Source organism: Eumetopias jubatus, unplaced genomic scaffold (genome assembly GCF_037043125.1).
Source record: "Eumetopias jubatus isolate StellerSeaLion01/CBP00866 unplaced genomic scaffold, mEumJub1_p1.0 scaffold_6, whole genome shotgun sequence".
Lineage (NCBI taxonomy): Eukaryota > Metazoa > Chordata > Mammalia > Carnivora > Otariidae > Eumetopias > Eumetopias jubatus.
In genome coordinates this window covers 128192090-128208685 of record NW_028274812.1, presented here as the reverse complement: position 1 = coordinate 128208685, position 16596 = coordinate 128192090, and the positions used below count along the sequence as shown (strand labels likewise).

Below are 16596 nucleotides of genomic sequence, written 5' to 3'. Positions count from 1 at the left end.
ATTGGAAGCAACCAAAATATTAATCAAAAGGAGAATGGATACAATTGTAGTCAATACAACCTTTTAAGTCCTTAAGTATTTTATTTTTCTTACTGTGCTGGCTGGAGACTTCAGTGCACTGATGGATAGAAGTGGGGATGGTGGGCATGCTTATCTCCTTCCTGGTTTTAAAGGAACTGCTTTCAGCGTTTCGCCATTAAATCTGATGTTCACTGTGGGTCTATATTTTAGGTTTATATTTTAGACGTAAAAAGCAGAGAGCTGATTTTTTTTTTTTTTTTAAGTAGGCTCCACGCCCCAGCATGGAGCCCAACATGGAGCTTGAACCCACAACCCTGAGATCAAGACCTGAACTGAGATCAAGAGTCAGGTGCTTAACTGACTGAGCCACCCAGGTGCCCCCAGAGAGCTGAATTTTAAAGTTCAATCTAGTATTCTTTTTAAAAAAAATATCAGTTTACCTTAGTCGATTCATATATATGAGAATCTCTTATACATTTGTAATTATTTCTCATTTATAGTTGGGTTTTCGTTCCTTAATGCCCTGATCTTTATATACTCTTTTGTCTCCTTCTTTCCAACATTCTTTTGGATTGATTCAAGTGTTCAATTTTTTTTTTTTTTTACTAATTTGAAAGTAATATACTATATTGCTAGTTTTTAAAATAATTACCCTTGAATTTCTAACATGAAAATTCTACTTAATAGAGCTTCAAATGAAACATTATCTTTTTTCCTTTTTGTTTTTTTGGCATTTATTTATTTATTTATTATTGTGGTAAAAAACACACAGCATTAGATTTATCATCTTAATCATTTTTAAGCATATAGTTCAGTCATGTTAAGTATCGTCACACTGTTGTATAACCATATGACAATAGAACTTTTTCATTTTGCGAAAGTAAACATGATTTTAACCCTCTCCCTGAAAAATACAAGGACAAGGTCGTCAGAGTGCTTTATGTCCCAACACCAGCTCCTTCCTTCACATGCTATTATTATCCTGTAGTTTGAGCTGAATTATTGCTTTGTGGTAGGCAGCCTCCAATATCACTCCCAGTGGCCCCGGCTCCTAATTCGCACCCTTATGTAAAGCTTTCCCCTGAGACCCAGTGACTTGCAGTAGAGCATGGCAAATGGGTTGGGATGTTGCTTCTGAAATTAGGTTACCAAAAAAAAAAAAAAAAAAAAAAAAAAATCTGCCTTTCTTGCCCTCTCATACTCTCTCGCTTAGAGCCTTTGCTCTGTGGGAGCATGGTGCCATGTTGGGAGTGGCCCCGTAGAGAGACTTTCGTGGCAAAGAACCGAAGCTTCTGGCCAACAGCCATCGAGGACCTGAATCTTGCTGACAGCCATGTGAGTGAGCTTGGAGTGACCTTCTGGGGCCTGACTCTAGCCACATACTCATAGGAGTTTGGGAGCAGATCTTCTCTCAATCAGGCCTCAAGATGGTTGCAGCCCAGACCAACCCCTTGATCAGCATTTCAAGAGACCCCATGTCAGGGACACCCAACTAAACCACACCTGAACTCCTGCAGAGAGTCTGTGGTTTGAAGCTGCTAGGTTCTGGAGTAATTTGTTATGCAGCAGTGGAAAGCAAATACATTCCCTTTTCAAATTGGACATTATTATCATCCTTACATTCATTGCTTATTTGAGTTTCCTAAATCTTTGCTTGCCATTCAAACTTGTATGTCCGAACTCACTTCTGAGAGATCATTTTATTTCCTTCTGAAGTATCCCTTGGAAAGTTCCTTTACTGAGAATCTTTGGCAGGCAAACTCCAGATTTTGTTTGTTCAAAAAAAGTCTGTAATTTAATTTCTAGGCTTGGGATTTCCTGGATCATGAAGATGATAGAAATTTGGGCCCCAGACCTATGGGCTCTTTCATCTGCAGCTGCTAATTCTCAGGGAAAACTTATTTCTCCAGAGATCAGGTCAGTTAGATAAGTTTCCTTGTCTTCTGCTTTTGCCGAATTATTATCTTTTTCTTATTCACTTTTTAAAATTGTGGATATAAGTTTTTGAAGGACCGAGCTTCATGGAGGGGTCAATTTCCCGTCTTGCACAGCACAGGACTATGCTACCAAACTCCCACACAGCCACTGAAGCCTGAGTTCTGGTTCCTGGAGACAGACAAGTTTTCTGAGGTCGGACAAGGCTTCAGTGCCAGTTTTCCTCTACATTTGGGCTTTCTCTTTGTTTTGGTTCCTGGAGACTTCCTATATTTTCTTACAAGATTCAGCTATGCTTTCAAAAATCAGGACACTTGATACCTGCTAGCAAGCCTGTGCTTTGTTCGACCACTGGTTCAAATAAACCAAGAGCCATTAGCAATTTTTCTTCAGGTTTTTTTTTTTTTTTTTTTAAATGAACACACTCGTATAAGAACTGCTCTTTAATTTAGCTAAAACCAAAGCCAAGTGTGTGGCAGAAAAGCTATTGTTCACCCTGGAAAAATTATCTTCCTGCCCACTCTCTACACCACTTGGATCCCAAACAGCTCAGTGTAAGTCAGGCTAGAAATTAGAGTCTCTGGGGGAACTGAGGCTCCTACTACTTCCCTTTTGGAATAGCTTTTATCCTGGATTCAGACCCACGCCAGCTGACTCCAACGGAGTAGGGACCGAAGGATTTGGGCATTTAGGCATCTGCCTGATGGCTGAAGCTGGCTGCACTTAGCAAGCTTTTCTATATATGGAGAAAAGACCAGAAGAAGCAGGACACTGGCATCAAGCTTCAGGACTTTAAGGGCCCAAGTCACCTATCATATGTTAATCAGGTGTCCCCTGTCCCGGTTATTTGTTTCCTAACTGTTGAGGTTCCTAATTTATGAGGTTCAGACCACAGAACAAGGCAGCTCTCTTCTAAACATGCTCTTGCTTTCACTGTTTTATAAAACCATATCTTTTTTTTAAATTATATTATGAGGTTATGTTAATCACCATACATTACATCATTAGTTTGTTTTTTTTTTGATGGACTTTGTCTAAATTTTTTTAAATTTTTATTGTTATGTTAATCACCATACATTATTCCATCATTAGTTTTGGATGTAGTGTTCCATGATTCATTGTTTGTGCACAACACCCAGTGCTCCACGCAGAACGTGCCCTCTTTAATACCCATCACCAGGCTAGCCCATTCCCCCACCCCCCTCCCCTCTAGAACCCTCAGTTTTGTTTTCCAGAGTCCATCGTCTCTCAAAAACCATGTCATTTCTAAGAAAGATCTGCAATCAGTTCATTTATGGAGCCATTGGTCCTCTCAATATTATTTTTTTTAAAGATTTTATTTATTTATTTGACAGAGAGAGACACAGCGAGAGAGGGAACACAAGCAGGGGGAGTGGCAGAGGGAGAAGCAGGCTTCCCGCGGAGCAGGGAGCCCGATGTGGGGCACCATCCCAGGACCCCGGGATCATGACCTGAGCCAAAGGCAGACGCTCAACCAGCTGAGCCACCCAGGCGCCCCGGTCCTCTCAATATTATAAGAAGACCCCATAGGTCTTCTGTATATACAAAGGCTCTTGTTTTATAGGATCCTGGGCAAGAAAGGATGTGGACAAATTGCCTTAAGAGAAGGGCTGCATAGGACTTTGGAGATAGAGGTAAGAGAGAGAGGTCTGATCTTGCTGTACGTGAGGTCTTTGACCTGAAATTGTGTGAGTTCACCCATCATGGCTTTTATGCTGTGAGAGCAAGCAGAGCAGACCTGGGAGATCCCGTTGTGTTCAGCTGCCATGAAGCTTTGTGGCTACGGTTAGGACACACTGCCTCTCTGGCTCAAGTTGTTCTGAACGAGGAGGCAGTTGGATGGAAGCCCTGAGGGTCTATCTGGCCAGGACACTTCCCAAATCTGTAAGAGGTCCCCAGTCTACCCTCAGCCTGTAGACAAGGAAAGGCAGAATGCCGACCCCTCTCTATGTGCCTGCAAATGCCAGGCTCGTGGAGAACTGGATGGTCATGTGACACCCATGACCACAATAGATGCCATAAGGCAGACTGTCAGAAACCGATCCTTGGCCTCAGAGATCAGTAAAGCTGCTCTAGTACCTCACCCTGTGTGTCCCTCTCCTCCATCTGTAGCTGTCCAGCCACTGTGAACTATGATTAGCTCCCCTGGCCTCGGACCTGTAAACAGACAGCAAGGAAATGCTAGTGTGGTGTGCATGCTCATCCCTGAGAAGGGGTAGGTTGGGAGGACACCCCCGGGAACTTGCTCTCTGCTGGTTGGGGAGACGCAATTAGCAATACCAGACAGTTGCTGGGAAGAGACAGAAAGACAGTGCTTGTTGTTTTGAGCTCTTGAAGACCTTGTCTCTTATGACTCGTCTTTGAGAATTACTTAGCCAGCATGTCTGGGAGCTGCAGTGCTAACAATGGCAGGAAGGAAGTCGGGTCACATCCCAAGCACTAGATGAGCACGTAGCCTCATTCTTAGTTCTTTGGGGATTCAGAGTGGTTCCACCCCTATGGACAGATCAGAGAGAACAATGCACTTTTCTCTATCTTTGGAAGTAAGGTAAGAGTAAGGACCAAGAGTTCTGACTGAGCCAGAAAAAAAAAAAAACGGAACAGAAGGACTGATGAGCTTGAGGGGTCTCATATAAAATTCGGATAGAAAGCTGGACAACAATCAAATCAGCACCAGCAGTCATGGAGAAGATACAAGTAAAAGGACAATTCAGTGCTATCTTCAAAGCTGCTGAGTCAGCCAAATGTTGTGCAGATGAGTCTCAACTGTACAAAGTCTATCATTTCTTCTAAACAACCCCTCTAATTATACATTTGACATTACTCTGGGTGGTGTAAGCTTCCTGCAATGCTGACAGACCAGGTTAATGTATAATAATGCTAGGAGAGTGAGTAATATCCCAATGACCCTGGGAAACACACATCTTTTCTGGAAAAAGCACCAGGATACAGGGAACTTTGTGCAAGGAAGGGGCTTTAAGTCTTCAAGTTGTACTAGGTCAAGTTTCAGTAAAGAGAGCTTGCTGACCAGCCATCGATCCCACAGTCAATAGGCTGGTAACTTGGAACCTGTATCCTTGGCTAGTCTGAGGTGATATCTTTGGTCTGGGGCATCCTAGACACCTAGAAAAATACTGAACTAAGTATGACTATAACCCCAGGATGATGTAAGAGTACAGGTAAGAGTAAATATCACTGTAATAATGTTAAAGACATAAATATAAACCCATGTTACCGATATTTTGAAAGATACTGTAGTTTAACAACAAATGGTAGTAAGTGGAATACCTTGTGGTAATTTGTGTCTGCTTGCCGGCTTTTAAAGATTTTAAAGCATTTAAGGAAATCTGCTGTTTTAAGTTAAATACTCAAGACAATTCTATTAATAAACATGTGACCAATGTATGTGTGTCTGCAATAAAATTAATTTGTTTAATTTACAAAATTTTCACTTAATTGTATAAGTAGTATTTAATTGTTTAAGGGGGTTTTATAATATTGTACAGGAAGATTAAACTGAGCACTAAAATATATGGAGGACCCTTGAATAGGAAAGATCCCAGCTATGGGACATGATTCTAATGGCTAACAGAAGACAGAGGGAAGGCTGATCATTCTGTTCTGGATTTCTCACTGGGGCTGGCTCAGTTCCCACCTGGCCATAAGGGGCTATGTCAGGCTTCAAATAAGGGAGCCCATTGACTGCACTTCTTCGACTGTAAATTGTGCTTGGAAGCAGCATTTTCTGGGCTGAGGATCTTTTCTTTCTCCTGCTAGCCATTGGGTTGGTTACCACTCACTTCTGTCCTGAAGGCAGAGAGGCGTGGAGGGAAGTGGTACAGAATTTCAAGAAGGGACACACAATGATGCCTTCTCGGATCCCCAAAGGAGGCTGGCGGATGTGACTTGCACATTGCCCACTGTGCATGAATCATCCATCAGCTGCACCCACAGGGATGGTTAAAGGGTTGTTTCTGGTGGCCCCCAGAATACCTCTTACGATGCTCACTTGGCTTCTGTAGGGTTCCAGAACAGAGCTACTGGATCAGGGGCCTGAGATATCACTTTACAAGGCATCCCAGAACAGACCGAACACCGACTCACACGGCACACAGTTCCAGCGCTGGTCACCCTTTTCTTTTCATTAAAATGCCAACCGTGTGGTTTGGGGTTTTGGAGGGGAGCATTTGTCTCCTGCCCAACCCCAATATGTGTGACCAGCACTGCTCCTGTGTTGTGCCTTCCAGCTTGCTCTTACCAGCGTTGCAGGGGGCTCTGCCAGGTTCTCCAGCTGCACAGTTTGGGGCTGGAAAGGGGCTCTTTCACCTTCACCTTCCTTGACCTGGACAAAACAAGCTGCTTTAGTCCCCCGCACTCCCCCTTCTGCAGTCGCAAGTCTGAAACCTTGCCCCGGACCTCACACTGTGGTGGCTTCGGGAGTATATTGTCTGTGTTGTAGTCTGCACAGAAATAGCTGCAGAGCTGGACAGACAGTCTTCCCCCATCTCTACCTCTTCAAAGATTCTACTCCAAAACACGAGCAAAGCCGCTTCTCATGATTTTGCTTGAGGATGGAAAGAGCAGTGAACAGCACCCAGGAAGACATTTCCTGACTGCACCCAAGAGTCTTTTAGACTTACTCTTGGCTTTTTTCCCCTCTCTTTAGGTCCCTAGTCATTAAGGGACTCCGCATCTCTTTTAAAAAAGGGCTTGGGAGCTGAGTGAAATAAGTCAATCAGAGAAAGACATGTATCATATGACCTCACTGATATGAGGAATTCTTAATCTCAGGAAACAAACTGAGGGTTGCTGGAGTGGTGGGGGGTGGGAGGGATGGGGTGGCTGGGTGACAGACATTGGGGAGGGTATGTGCTATGGTGAGTGCTGTGAATTGTGCAAGACTGTTGAATCACAGATCTGTACTTCTGAAACAAATAATGCAATATATGTTAAGAAAAAAAAAAGAAGAAGAAGATAGCAGAAGGGGAAGAATGAAGGGGAGTAAGTCGGAGGGGGAGACGAACCATGAGAGACGATGGACTCTGAAAAACAAACTGAGGGTTCTAGAGGGGAGGGGGGTGAGGGGATGGGTTAGCCTCGTGATGGGTATTAAAGAGGGCACGTTCTTCATGGAGCACTGGGTGTTATGTACAAACAATGAATCATGGAACACTACATCAAGAACTAATGATGTAATGTATGGTGATTAATATAACAATAAAAAATTATAAAAAAAAAGAGAGAGACAGCCGATTCAAAAAGAAAAAAAAGTGCTTGGGAGGAATCACACCGCCTTGGAGGTGTGGCTGAAAGGACCTCACAGAAGTGGGGAGGAGTTCTGTGGTGTGGTAGCAAGAACTCACCTACAAGATTTGTTCTCCTCCAGCTCCTGTTCACTTTCAACTTTTTCCTCTTCCCATCTTTGAAAGTCTGCATCTCAATGTTGACACTCATATGTATTTTACAGATGCTCATATAAATATATATATTTTAAAAATAATTTTCCCATCTTTAAAAGTCTGCGTCTCAATGTTGACACTCATATTTTTATATATTTAATAAATATATTGATTTTAAAAATAATAGGAATTATAATTACAGGTGAGCTCTTGCTACCAAGCCACTGAACTATTATTTTTATTTTTATTTATTTATTTATTTTTTAAAGATTTTATTTTATTTATTTGATAGAGAGAGACACAGCCAGAGAAGGAGCACAAGCAGGGGCAGTGGGAGAGGGAGAAGCAGGCTTCCCGCGGAGCAGGGAGCCCGATGCGGGGCTCGATCCCAGGACCCCGGGATCATGACCTGAGCCGAAGGCAGCCGCTTAACGACTGAGCCACCCAGGCGCCCTGAACTATTATTTTTAAAATCAACCTTCTGCCTTTAAGTTTGAGCAAAAAGACCTCGCTATGCTCCCAGCAGCTAACTGTTTCATCTTGAGTGCCTGTTTATCCCTTTGAAATGGCATCGTTGTCTCCCTGCCTATTTGTCTACTTTTCTCTAATTGTACAGTATTTAGATCCCTATTAATCCAGGAAAATAAATGAAGAAATTGCTTTCTGTGTGCAATATTTTAAAGTACTGTTAAATGACTATGTGGCAGGTGATATTTTCCATTATTATTATTTTTTTGATAGTGTTGCTTCTTTTGTGTTGTTTTATACTCCATTTATTTCAGAATTACTAGGCTTTGAGGAAAGCAGTCCCCCCCACCCCCGCTGCCCTTTCCTTCCAGGGCAGTTTTAAAATAACTTTTCTACCAACGCTTTATCAACATGCTTTTCTCTGCAGCCAGGTCATTTGCAGTTTACCCTTTATTTTGGAGGAGTTGTTGCCAGGATTGCTTTGCATTTTTAAGGTCTGATTAATTGTCCTGTTTGACTATCTTGATGGATTACTCAGATGCACGTGACTTGATTTTGACTTTGTAATGAAAGATTTTTTTGGAGGTCAGATAAAGTGCCTGCTCTGCTGAAAACTTCAGCACACATGCAAAACCTATTCAGGCAGATATGGACAAGGCTGACTGCCTTCAAGGAGAGACGAGCAGGTGTTGATTAAGTATGAAGCATGGTGACCAGATGCCATGGTCCCCTGACCCTGGAACGTCCCAGATGGCTGGCCCTGGTCCCTTAGGAACCACCCACAGCCCTCAACTTCCTGCTGGAGATAGGGCTCCCCCTCCTCTCCCCACTCACCAATTTGTCCACCTAAAAGCTGCTGGCAGATGTGGGGGAAATAGGGTTTCCTTATAAAATAAGTAAGCCAAACTCAGAGGAGGGCTCCGTCTGAAAAATAACTGTCCTCGCTGGTAAGAGAATGACCTTTCATTTCCTTTTCTAAAAATTTGGTAGATGATGAGAGACTGTGGACTCTGAGAGGGTTCTAGAGGGGAAGGGTGTGGGGGGATGGGTTAGCCTGGTGTTGGGTGTTAAAGAGGGCACGTACTGCCTGGAGCACTGGGTGTTATACGCAAACAATGAATCATGGAACACTACATAAAAAAATAAATTAATTAAAAAATAAATTAATTTAAAAATAAAAAATAAAAATAAATTAAAAATGGAAAAAAATTGGTAGATGTCATTTCCAAACACCTTGCCACAAAAGTGAGCTTGGTACACAGGGCTAAAAAATGTAGATGTGGGTGCTCCTTCTCTTCTATGGCTGCTACAGGTCTCTGATGGATATTTGGGAAGAGCCAAACTGGCCCAGCTCTGAATGCGCGCAGAGAGGGGAGGCTGGGGTGGGGGAGGATGGGACAATCCTTGAATCAGAAACCAAATCTCTCTCTTCCTCCTTCACTCCCTCCTCCCTTCCTCCTCTTCCTGCTTCTTCTGCTAGTGTAGGGTTTTCACTTCCTCATCCAAAGACTTTGTTTTTGAGCTGTCTCTTCTCCCTATCCCTACCCTATGCTGGGATCAGATGCATGGGTTGCTCCATATTGGAATTCCGTAATATAGCTTTAAGTCACTGGGAATGGAGTCAGACACTTAGGGTTGTACCAAGGCTCAGGTATGTTACCTGATAAGATAGTTAATATGTATGTACTTCAGTTTCCATATCTGGAAAATGGAGATAAACATGCTACACACCTCGTAGGACTGTTTGTAAGGACTGAACGAGAGCTTATAAATGGAGGGATGTTATAAATTATATAATGTTACGCAGCAGCAGGAGATTATTATGGAAATGGTGATACCCTCAAAGGTATCTTACGAATTCCTGCACTCATGATGGTTTTGGTGTCAAGATTACTTGGCCACACAGCCTCTCCATGGTTAGAATCATCAGAAGACACAGAACTGGCGGCTCTGATCTGGTGAAGAGCTTGAGAGATTCTTTCCTACCCTTGACCAGGGAGCCAAATAGTTAATATTTCAGGATCTGTGGCCATGTAGTCACCATCACCCTACTTATGGGAGAAGCCATAAACAATACAGAAACAAATGAGTGTGGCCATGTTCCAATAAAACTTTATGGACACAGAAATTGGCATTTCATGTAATTTTCACATGTCACAAATATTCTTCTTCTTTTGAATCTTGTAGCCATCTAAATGTGTAAAAACCATTCTTAGCTCACGGGCCATTAAACCAGGCAGCATGTGGGATTTGGCCTGTGGGCGTCATTTGCCAATACCTGTCCTAGACTACTCACAGGTGCCATGGGAAGGGCCAGGTTGACTGTATCGGAGATATCAAAAGGGAGACATGGAGTCATTTAGGCACGTGTCATAGGTACTTTACTTTTTATGACCCTCTTCTCTGCCTGGCTGATGTCAAAGCATGTGAAAGCGTATCAAAGTATGTTAAATGACAATACTGAGGTTCACACTCAGGGTTCTTGTCAAAAAATACAACCTAGCTCCTTATCAAAAAACCCCAAACAGTAAACAACAATGGCAACAAAAGTATTTATGGATGGCTGTCTGGAGCACATGTGGCTAGTCCTATAGGCAGTCTAACTTTCCCTTGAGCAATCCAGACCTGCAAGTGCTCCATTCATGGAAGCCTCTACCGCAGCCATTTGCAAAATTGATCCTGAGTTGCATTTTGGTGATGAATCCTTGCTCCTTGTTTCCATGAAAAACAGTGGTTGGGAGTCACATCGCTTCAGGTAGAAATTCCTCTCAGAGATCATCCCAGTATCAGGAAAAGCTAGACGTCTTAAAAACGGATTTTATTTTGCAAGCAATGTAATTTTCTTGTGTGATTTGGCTTCAAGGAAGCTCATAATCAAATATACCTCTATTGACTAGAAAATATTTTGCAAGTCATCAACAGCGAAGATTTATGTGCTAAGTATGTACTATGCACTTTTCATACAGTTCTTTTCACTTAATCCTCACATAGCCCTGAGAGGTAGGTAAAATTATTATCCCTATTGTAATGGGCTGAATAATGGCTCCTGAATGTCCTAATCCCCAGAACCTGCCAATGTCACCTTATATAGCAAAAGGAAATTTGCAGATGGGATTAAGTTAAGGATCTTGAGATGGGGAGATTATCCCAAGCTCAGTGTCCCCGTCAGAGGGAGGCAGAGGGAGATTTGGCATAGAAGAAAGCAGTATAAGATGTTGAAGCAATGTGCTATCTTATTGGCTTTGAAGATGGAGGAAGGGGCCATGAGCCAAGGAATGCAGTTGTAGAAGCTGGAAAAGGCCAGGAAAGAGATTTTCCCCTAGAGTTTCCAATGGAGTGTGGCCCTTCACTAAGTGAAGTTGACTTTGGATTTCTGACCTCTGGAACACTAAAAGAATACACGTGTGTCATTTTAAGCCACCAAGCGGTAACCATTAGTGCATCCATTGAAAACTCATATGCCCACTTTGCAATCAAAGACAGGAGAGAGAATATTGCCCAAGGTCTGGAATGAGGTTGGCTGACCTCAGACTCCCAGATCTTACTTCTTACACTGCCTTATCAGTTATATGTGTCCTGATTTCTCCTGGATTTATTATCCACCCCCCTTCCCGCTCCTTTCCCACTGCCTCCTTCATCCCCCAATCCTGTGGGATTTTTCAATCTAGCCTGTGAGCTGGTATGATAGAGGCAGCATATAAATAAATATATTGGTGGACATTTGTGGCATGTAAACGGGGTGGGGTCCCTGGGTTTTTGCTAGCCCTGGGAATTGTCTTGTGACTTAGCAAAAGAAAGGCCCCAGGCTGCTTTGTTCCCCCTTCTGTCCCTCTTTACTGTAGCACTAACAGTTGAACAGAACAGGATTTCTGCTTTTTCAGAAAATTGTACTCACTTCCTGGTCAGTATTCAGAGACCAGCAACTGCTTGTGAGTTTCTTTCTTTCTCCCCAAGGATTTTTATGTTATTTAGAACAGTGTCTAACCTAAGAGATGCCCCCCCGCCACTAAAATTATAAAACAAAACAAGAAGGAAAAAATGAACCCAGAAAACAGTAGATCCTTTGTTTTTACTTTATTTTATTTTTGTCGGATGATGACCCCACATCTGTGCGCATGTTGGGATTCTAGAAGACCCTGACGTGCGTGAAGGAGATCTGAACACCAGGGTTGGATAGAGGGTCTCAACACATGGCCTTTGTTCTATGTTATAGATGTGAAAGCCTTGGGAGCAGGGGTGGGGTGGGGGGGCTGCCCTGCTATGAATGCAGCAGCTATAGGGAGGACTATCTCCATCTGGGGAGGGGTATGCGACCATTCAGTTCCTGATGCCTCAGCGGTTCTCAGGAGATGAGGCAGGACCCACCTTTAAAGAAGCTCTAAGACACTGCTTTTTTTTTCTGTTGACACCAGAGTATATCAAAGATTCCTTCTGATGTTGAGGCTGTTGATATGATACTAGTTTGACCTGTCATATTTCTTTCCTGGATTACTATTATTATTTTTCAAAGATTTTATTTGTTTATTTGACAGAGAGAGAGAGAGAGAGAGAGAGAGAGAGAGTGAGCACGTGAGCATAAGCAGCAGGGAGGGGCAGAGGGAGAGGGAAAAGCAGGTTCCTTGCTGAGCAGAGAGCAGGACATGGGGCTAGATCCCAGGACCCTGGGATCATGACCTGAGCTGAAGGCAGAGGCCTAACTGACTGAGTCACCCAGGCACCCCCTGGATTATTGATTCTACAGGCTATAAACCCTGGCTGTGGCCTCGAATAGCTTTCAATCTAATATTCATTCTTCTACCCATTCCCTGAGGGAATCTTTCCAAATGCAATCTCCTCATTGCCAAAGGGATGCAGCCCAACCTCGTCTCTTACTGTATTAGTCAGGGTTCTCCAGAGAAACAGAACCAATGGAAATATATATTAGAAAGAATATATATAATAAAAGAAGATTTATCATAAGATAGTGGCTTACATGATTATGGAGGCTGAGAAGCCCCATGATCTGCCATTTGCAAACTGGAGACCCAGCAAGGCTGGTGGTGTAGTCTGAAGATCCGAGAGAGCCAGGTAGCCAGGAGTGCTGTAAGCAGGTCAAAGTCCCAGTTTACAGTCTGGCTGGGAGAGTGAATCCTTCCTCCCTCCACCTTTTGTTCTCTTCAGGCCCTCAACAGATTGGATGGTGACCACCCACACTGGGGAGGGAGGGTGATCTGCTTTTACTCAGGTCACTGATTTCAATGCTAATGTCTAGAAACACCCTCATAGTCATACACAGAAAGTATTTAACGAGGACATCCTGTGGCCCAAATAAGGTGACACATCAAATTCACCATCACACCCGGGCTCTCGTCACATTTCCTACCTCATGTCTCATCAGTCTCTGTGTTCCAGCCCTTCTGCAGCCCCCTGAACTCTATGCCTGGTCACAGCTCCCTGTTGTCAACATGCCATTCTCTGTGCCAAGTTATCTTTCCCATTCCTCACCTCTATCCACCGGTCTTCTGACAAAACTCCAGACAGCAGGAGATTAAAACACAGGCTCCAGAGTCAGCCAGACCTGGGATCAAGTCATTTCAATTCCACGGATATTTACTTCATGCCTTCTCTGTGCCCCCAGGATGTAATTCTGCCACTATTACCTGTGTGTCTTTGGAAGAGTTACCTGACATCTCTAACTCTCGTTTAGACATCCATAAAGTAATAATGCATAGGAAGCACTTTGCCTGGCACATATAAACCTTCCACGGACATAAGGTATTATAATTACTATTTTTTGTCATTCTTTGAGGTTAAGGTCAAGCTTGATGACCCTTCCCCTGGCAGGGTTAGACCCCTAAGGTCACCCTTTCCAACCACCATGAGCCCTGGTGCATGCTATGTGCCTCTATTCCGGCCCTTCACACACAGCATTTACCCTGTTGTTAAATTGTCTGATCCCACTACTCTTTGATGAGAACTGTGTCTCCTCCATCCCTTTTCTCTGAGGGGCCAGAGCAGGGCTTGTGCTGACATTTGTTGACTCCACGGAGCAGCTACCCGGAGGGAGGAGTTATCCCCAGAGGCCGGTGATATGCTTTTGTTCTTCTCCTGATGCATCCGCTTCTCTTGCCTTTCTTGGCAGTGACTTGAAAGGCTGTGCCAGGCTTGGCTGCAGGCTGCAGGCTGGTCTGGGGGAGGGACCAGCCATGGCAACCTTTTATGGGAGGATGAATTGGAAAAACAAATCCCGAGCAGTCCATTCATCTCAACTCTTGCTTCTCATCCTGCACCTACAATGCATAGATGCCAACAGAAAGCATCCCATCCCCATGGGAAGAGCAAGAGTAATGAGACCAATACCTACAGCATCTAGCCATTCATTCTCTTTTACATTAGAAAAAAAAAGTTTTTGTGCATTTCAGTGTTCAGTGTTCCTTGTTTTTAAAAGAGTAAAATCAATTTGGACAAATGGCCCTGGAGACCAGCCTCTCCAAGGCAACTCCCTGGGTGGCAGCTGCATGATCAGCTATCTGCTCAAGTGCAACATCTCCACTGCTCCCCAGATTATTGTGAGGCTAATTTAAATACTGACAGAGTATCACTTTTCCAGCTCCTTCAGTCCAAACTGCATTTTGCTTCCTGTCTACCTCCAAAGTGTCATATTTCACACTGGCATGCTTTTCCGTGAGCCTGTCCTCTAATCTTCATTCAAGATGTGATCCTAAAGCTGAGCTCATTTTTCCCCTCTCAAGCCCCCTTTGTGGACTGAAGTGTGCCTCCTCCCTCCCCCACCAAATTAATATGTTGAAGTCCTGACCCTTAGTACCTTAGAATATGATTTTATTTGAAGATGGGGTCTTTAAAGAGGTGATTAAGGTTAAGTGAAGTTCTAGGGATGGGCTCTAATCCAATAGGATTGGTGTTCTTATAAGAAGAGGAGATTAGGACACAGCCAGGCACAGAGGACAGACCAAGTGAGGACACAGGGAGAGGGCAGCCATCTACAAGTCAAGGAGCGGGACCTCAGGAGACACCAACCCTGCCAACACCTTGATCTTGGACTTGAAGCCTCCAGAACTGTGAGAAAATAAGTATCTGTTGTTTAAGACCCCAGTCTGTGGTACTCTGCTCTAACAGCCCTTGTAGACTAACATATACTCCAAAGGGTTGGTTCAGACACCTACTGCAACAGTTCCCTGCATTCTAATTCCTTAGCTTATATGGTTTGTTGGTAAAGACGTTGGCCCCATTGGGGTAATAACCATGGCTCATACCCTTCGGTTATGCCTGGCCCTAGAAAAAACCCTGGCATTGACAGCCACAAGGTAAGTGCTGAATTAATGAATGAGCAATGCTACCCTAGGAATGTCACAGGAAGGACAGAAATCTTCTCTTTTGATATATGTGATCTTTTCACTCAATTTGCAAATTCAATAACCTGGAAAGGTAGTCCAGGTATACAGTTTGAGGTGGTGGTGACTAATGGAAGCATCTTTTCTTAATTTTGAGCTAATGAGGTTTCATGATTTGGTAGACTCCTCAGTCATTTTGGGTTTTTTCTGGCTCTGCAGTTTTAGTGAATTGCTCTATTTAGACTCAATGCCTTTTTCTTGCCCTCTTTGTGGCCCTCTTCGGGCCCTTTCCGACTCCCCACCCCACACCTCTCCTTCTCCCAAGGGCTCTCAATGGCCTTGCAGACCCACTGCAAATGGAGAAAGTATTTGGGTCCTGGTCCTCTCACCCTTTCCCCACCCCAGCCCAATGCTTCCACAGCTCCCATCTGCGGGCCTTCATTTCCCCATAAACACAAACGACCACGTTTTTAAAAGACCTTACCGCAACTCTGGTAGAGCACTTCCAGGTTCCCATCCCGGCAGACCGTGTGTGTGGGCCAGGCTTTGTGGCTACTGCGACTCAGAGATAAGAGACTCCAGACGAGGAGGGCCGCCGTGAAACCCTTCATGGCCAGGCCTTGTGTGTGACTGACAGGAAAAGGGTGGGCCCCAAACTAAGGGCCTTTGGCGCTTGTCATCTCCCCTGCTACAGGGGTGAGTGTTCAGTTTCACTTCTTCTATTTTATGCTCCTGAGGAACCACTGTGAGATGCAAAAGGCAGCTAGCAGGGGCATTTGAATACTGTTCCCCCAGGACCTTTGACACTTGAATCAGTAGGGTGAGGTGGCCTGTGTCTAGGGCAGGCTGGATATTGACTCTCTGCTTTCACAGGGAGGAGCCAGCAAGTGATGCATGACCTCATGCCATGGGCCCCCTCCAAATAGCCTTCACAGAGCCATCCCTCCACCTCCACGTGGAGTAGCGAACTCAGGAAAGCAAAAAGCACAGGCCTCCATGTGGTTTTCCTCAGCAGCAACCCATGTCTCCGTGGGCTCCCGATGTGGGCTGTGGACCAGGGACCTGGCTGGGGCCGGCAAGCAGCGGTTGCCATTTTGAGGGCTGCAGAGTCACATTTGGGATCTGGAAAGAGGCTTTTGCCCTGTTGGCATTTTCTCTCATCTGGCTCCAGCCTCACTCTCAGGATTAGGGTTTCAGCAGTGAATTGTGCAGCTGTGAGAACAGAGCTTGTTCTGGGAGCAGCCGATGTGGCCTCTGGAGATGAGGCAGAGGGAAATGTCCCTGAGAGGCCAGTGGTGTTCTATTTCTGGCTTGGCTTGGGGGAAGGGGTGGGGAAGGATGGGGAAGTGAGGGCCTCCCTTTTAAGATGGTGTGTGTGGTGGGGGTTGTCTCGGTCATTGGTGGGATTATTAATATCACAT

At 44.3% G+C, this 16596-nt stretch overlaps 1 protein-coding gene across 2 annotated transcripts in view; it reads right to left on the bottom strand.

The window, feature by feature from the left end:
- The window catches only part of LY86 (lymphocyte antigen 86), a 59130-nt gene extending 43213 nt beyond the window's left edge, over positions 1–15917 (bottom strand). The window contains exon 1 of one of the 2 annotated variants that reach the window (XM_028122851.2): positions 15660–15917. In XM_028122851.2, coding sequence (XP_027978652.1) covers positions 15660–15786 — 127 coding nt within the window. In that variant the 5' untranslated portion in view covers positions 15787–15917. The remainder of the gene's footprint in view (positions 1–15659) is intronic. The other variant, XM_028122850.2, reaches the window with a different exon arrangement.
- Positions 15918–16596: the final 679 nt, after the last annotated feature.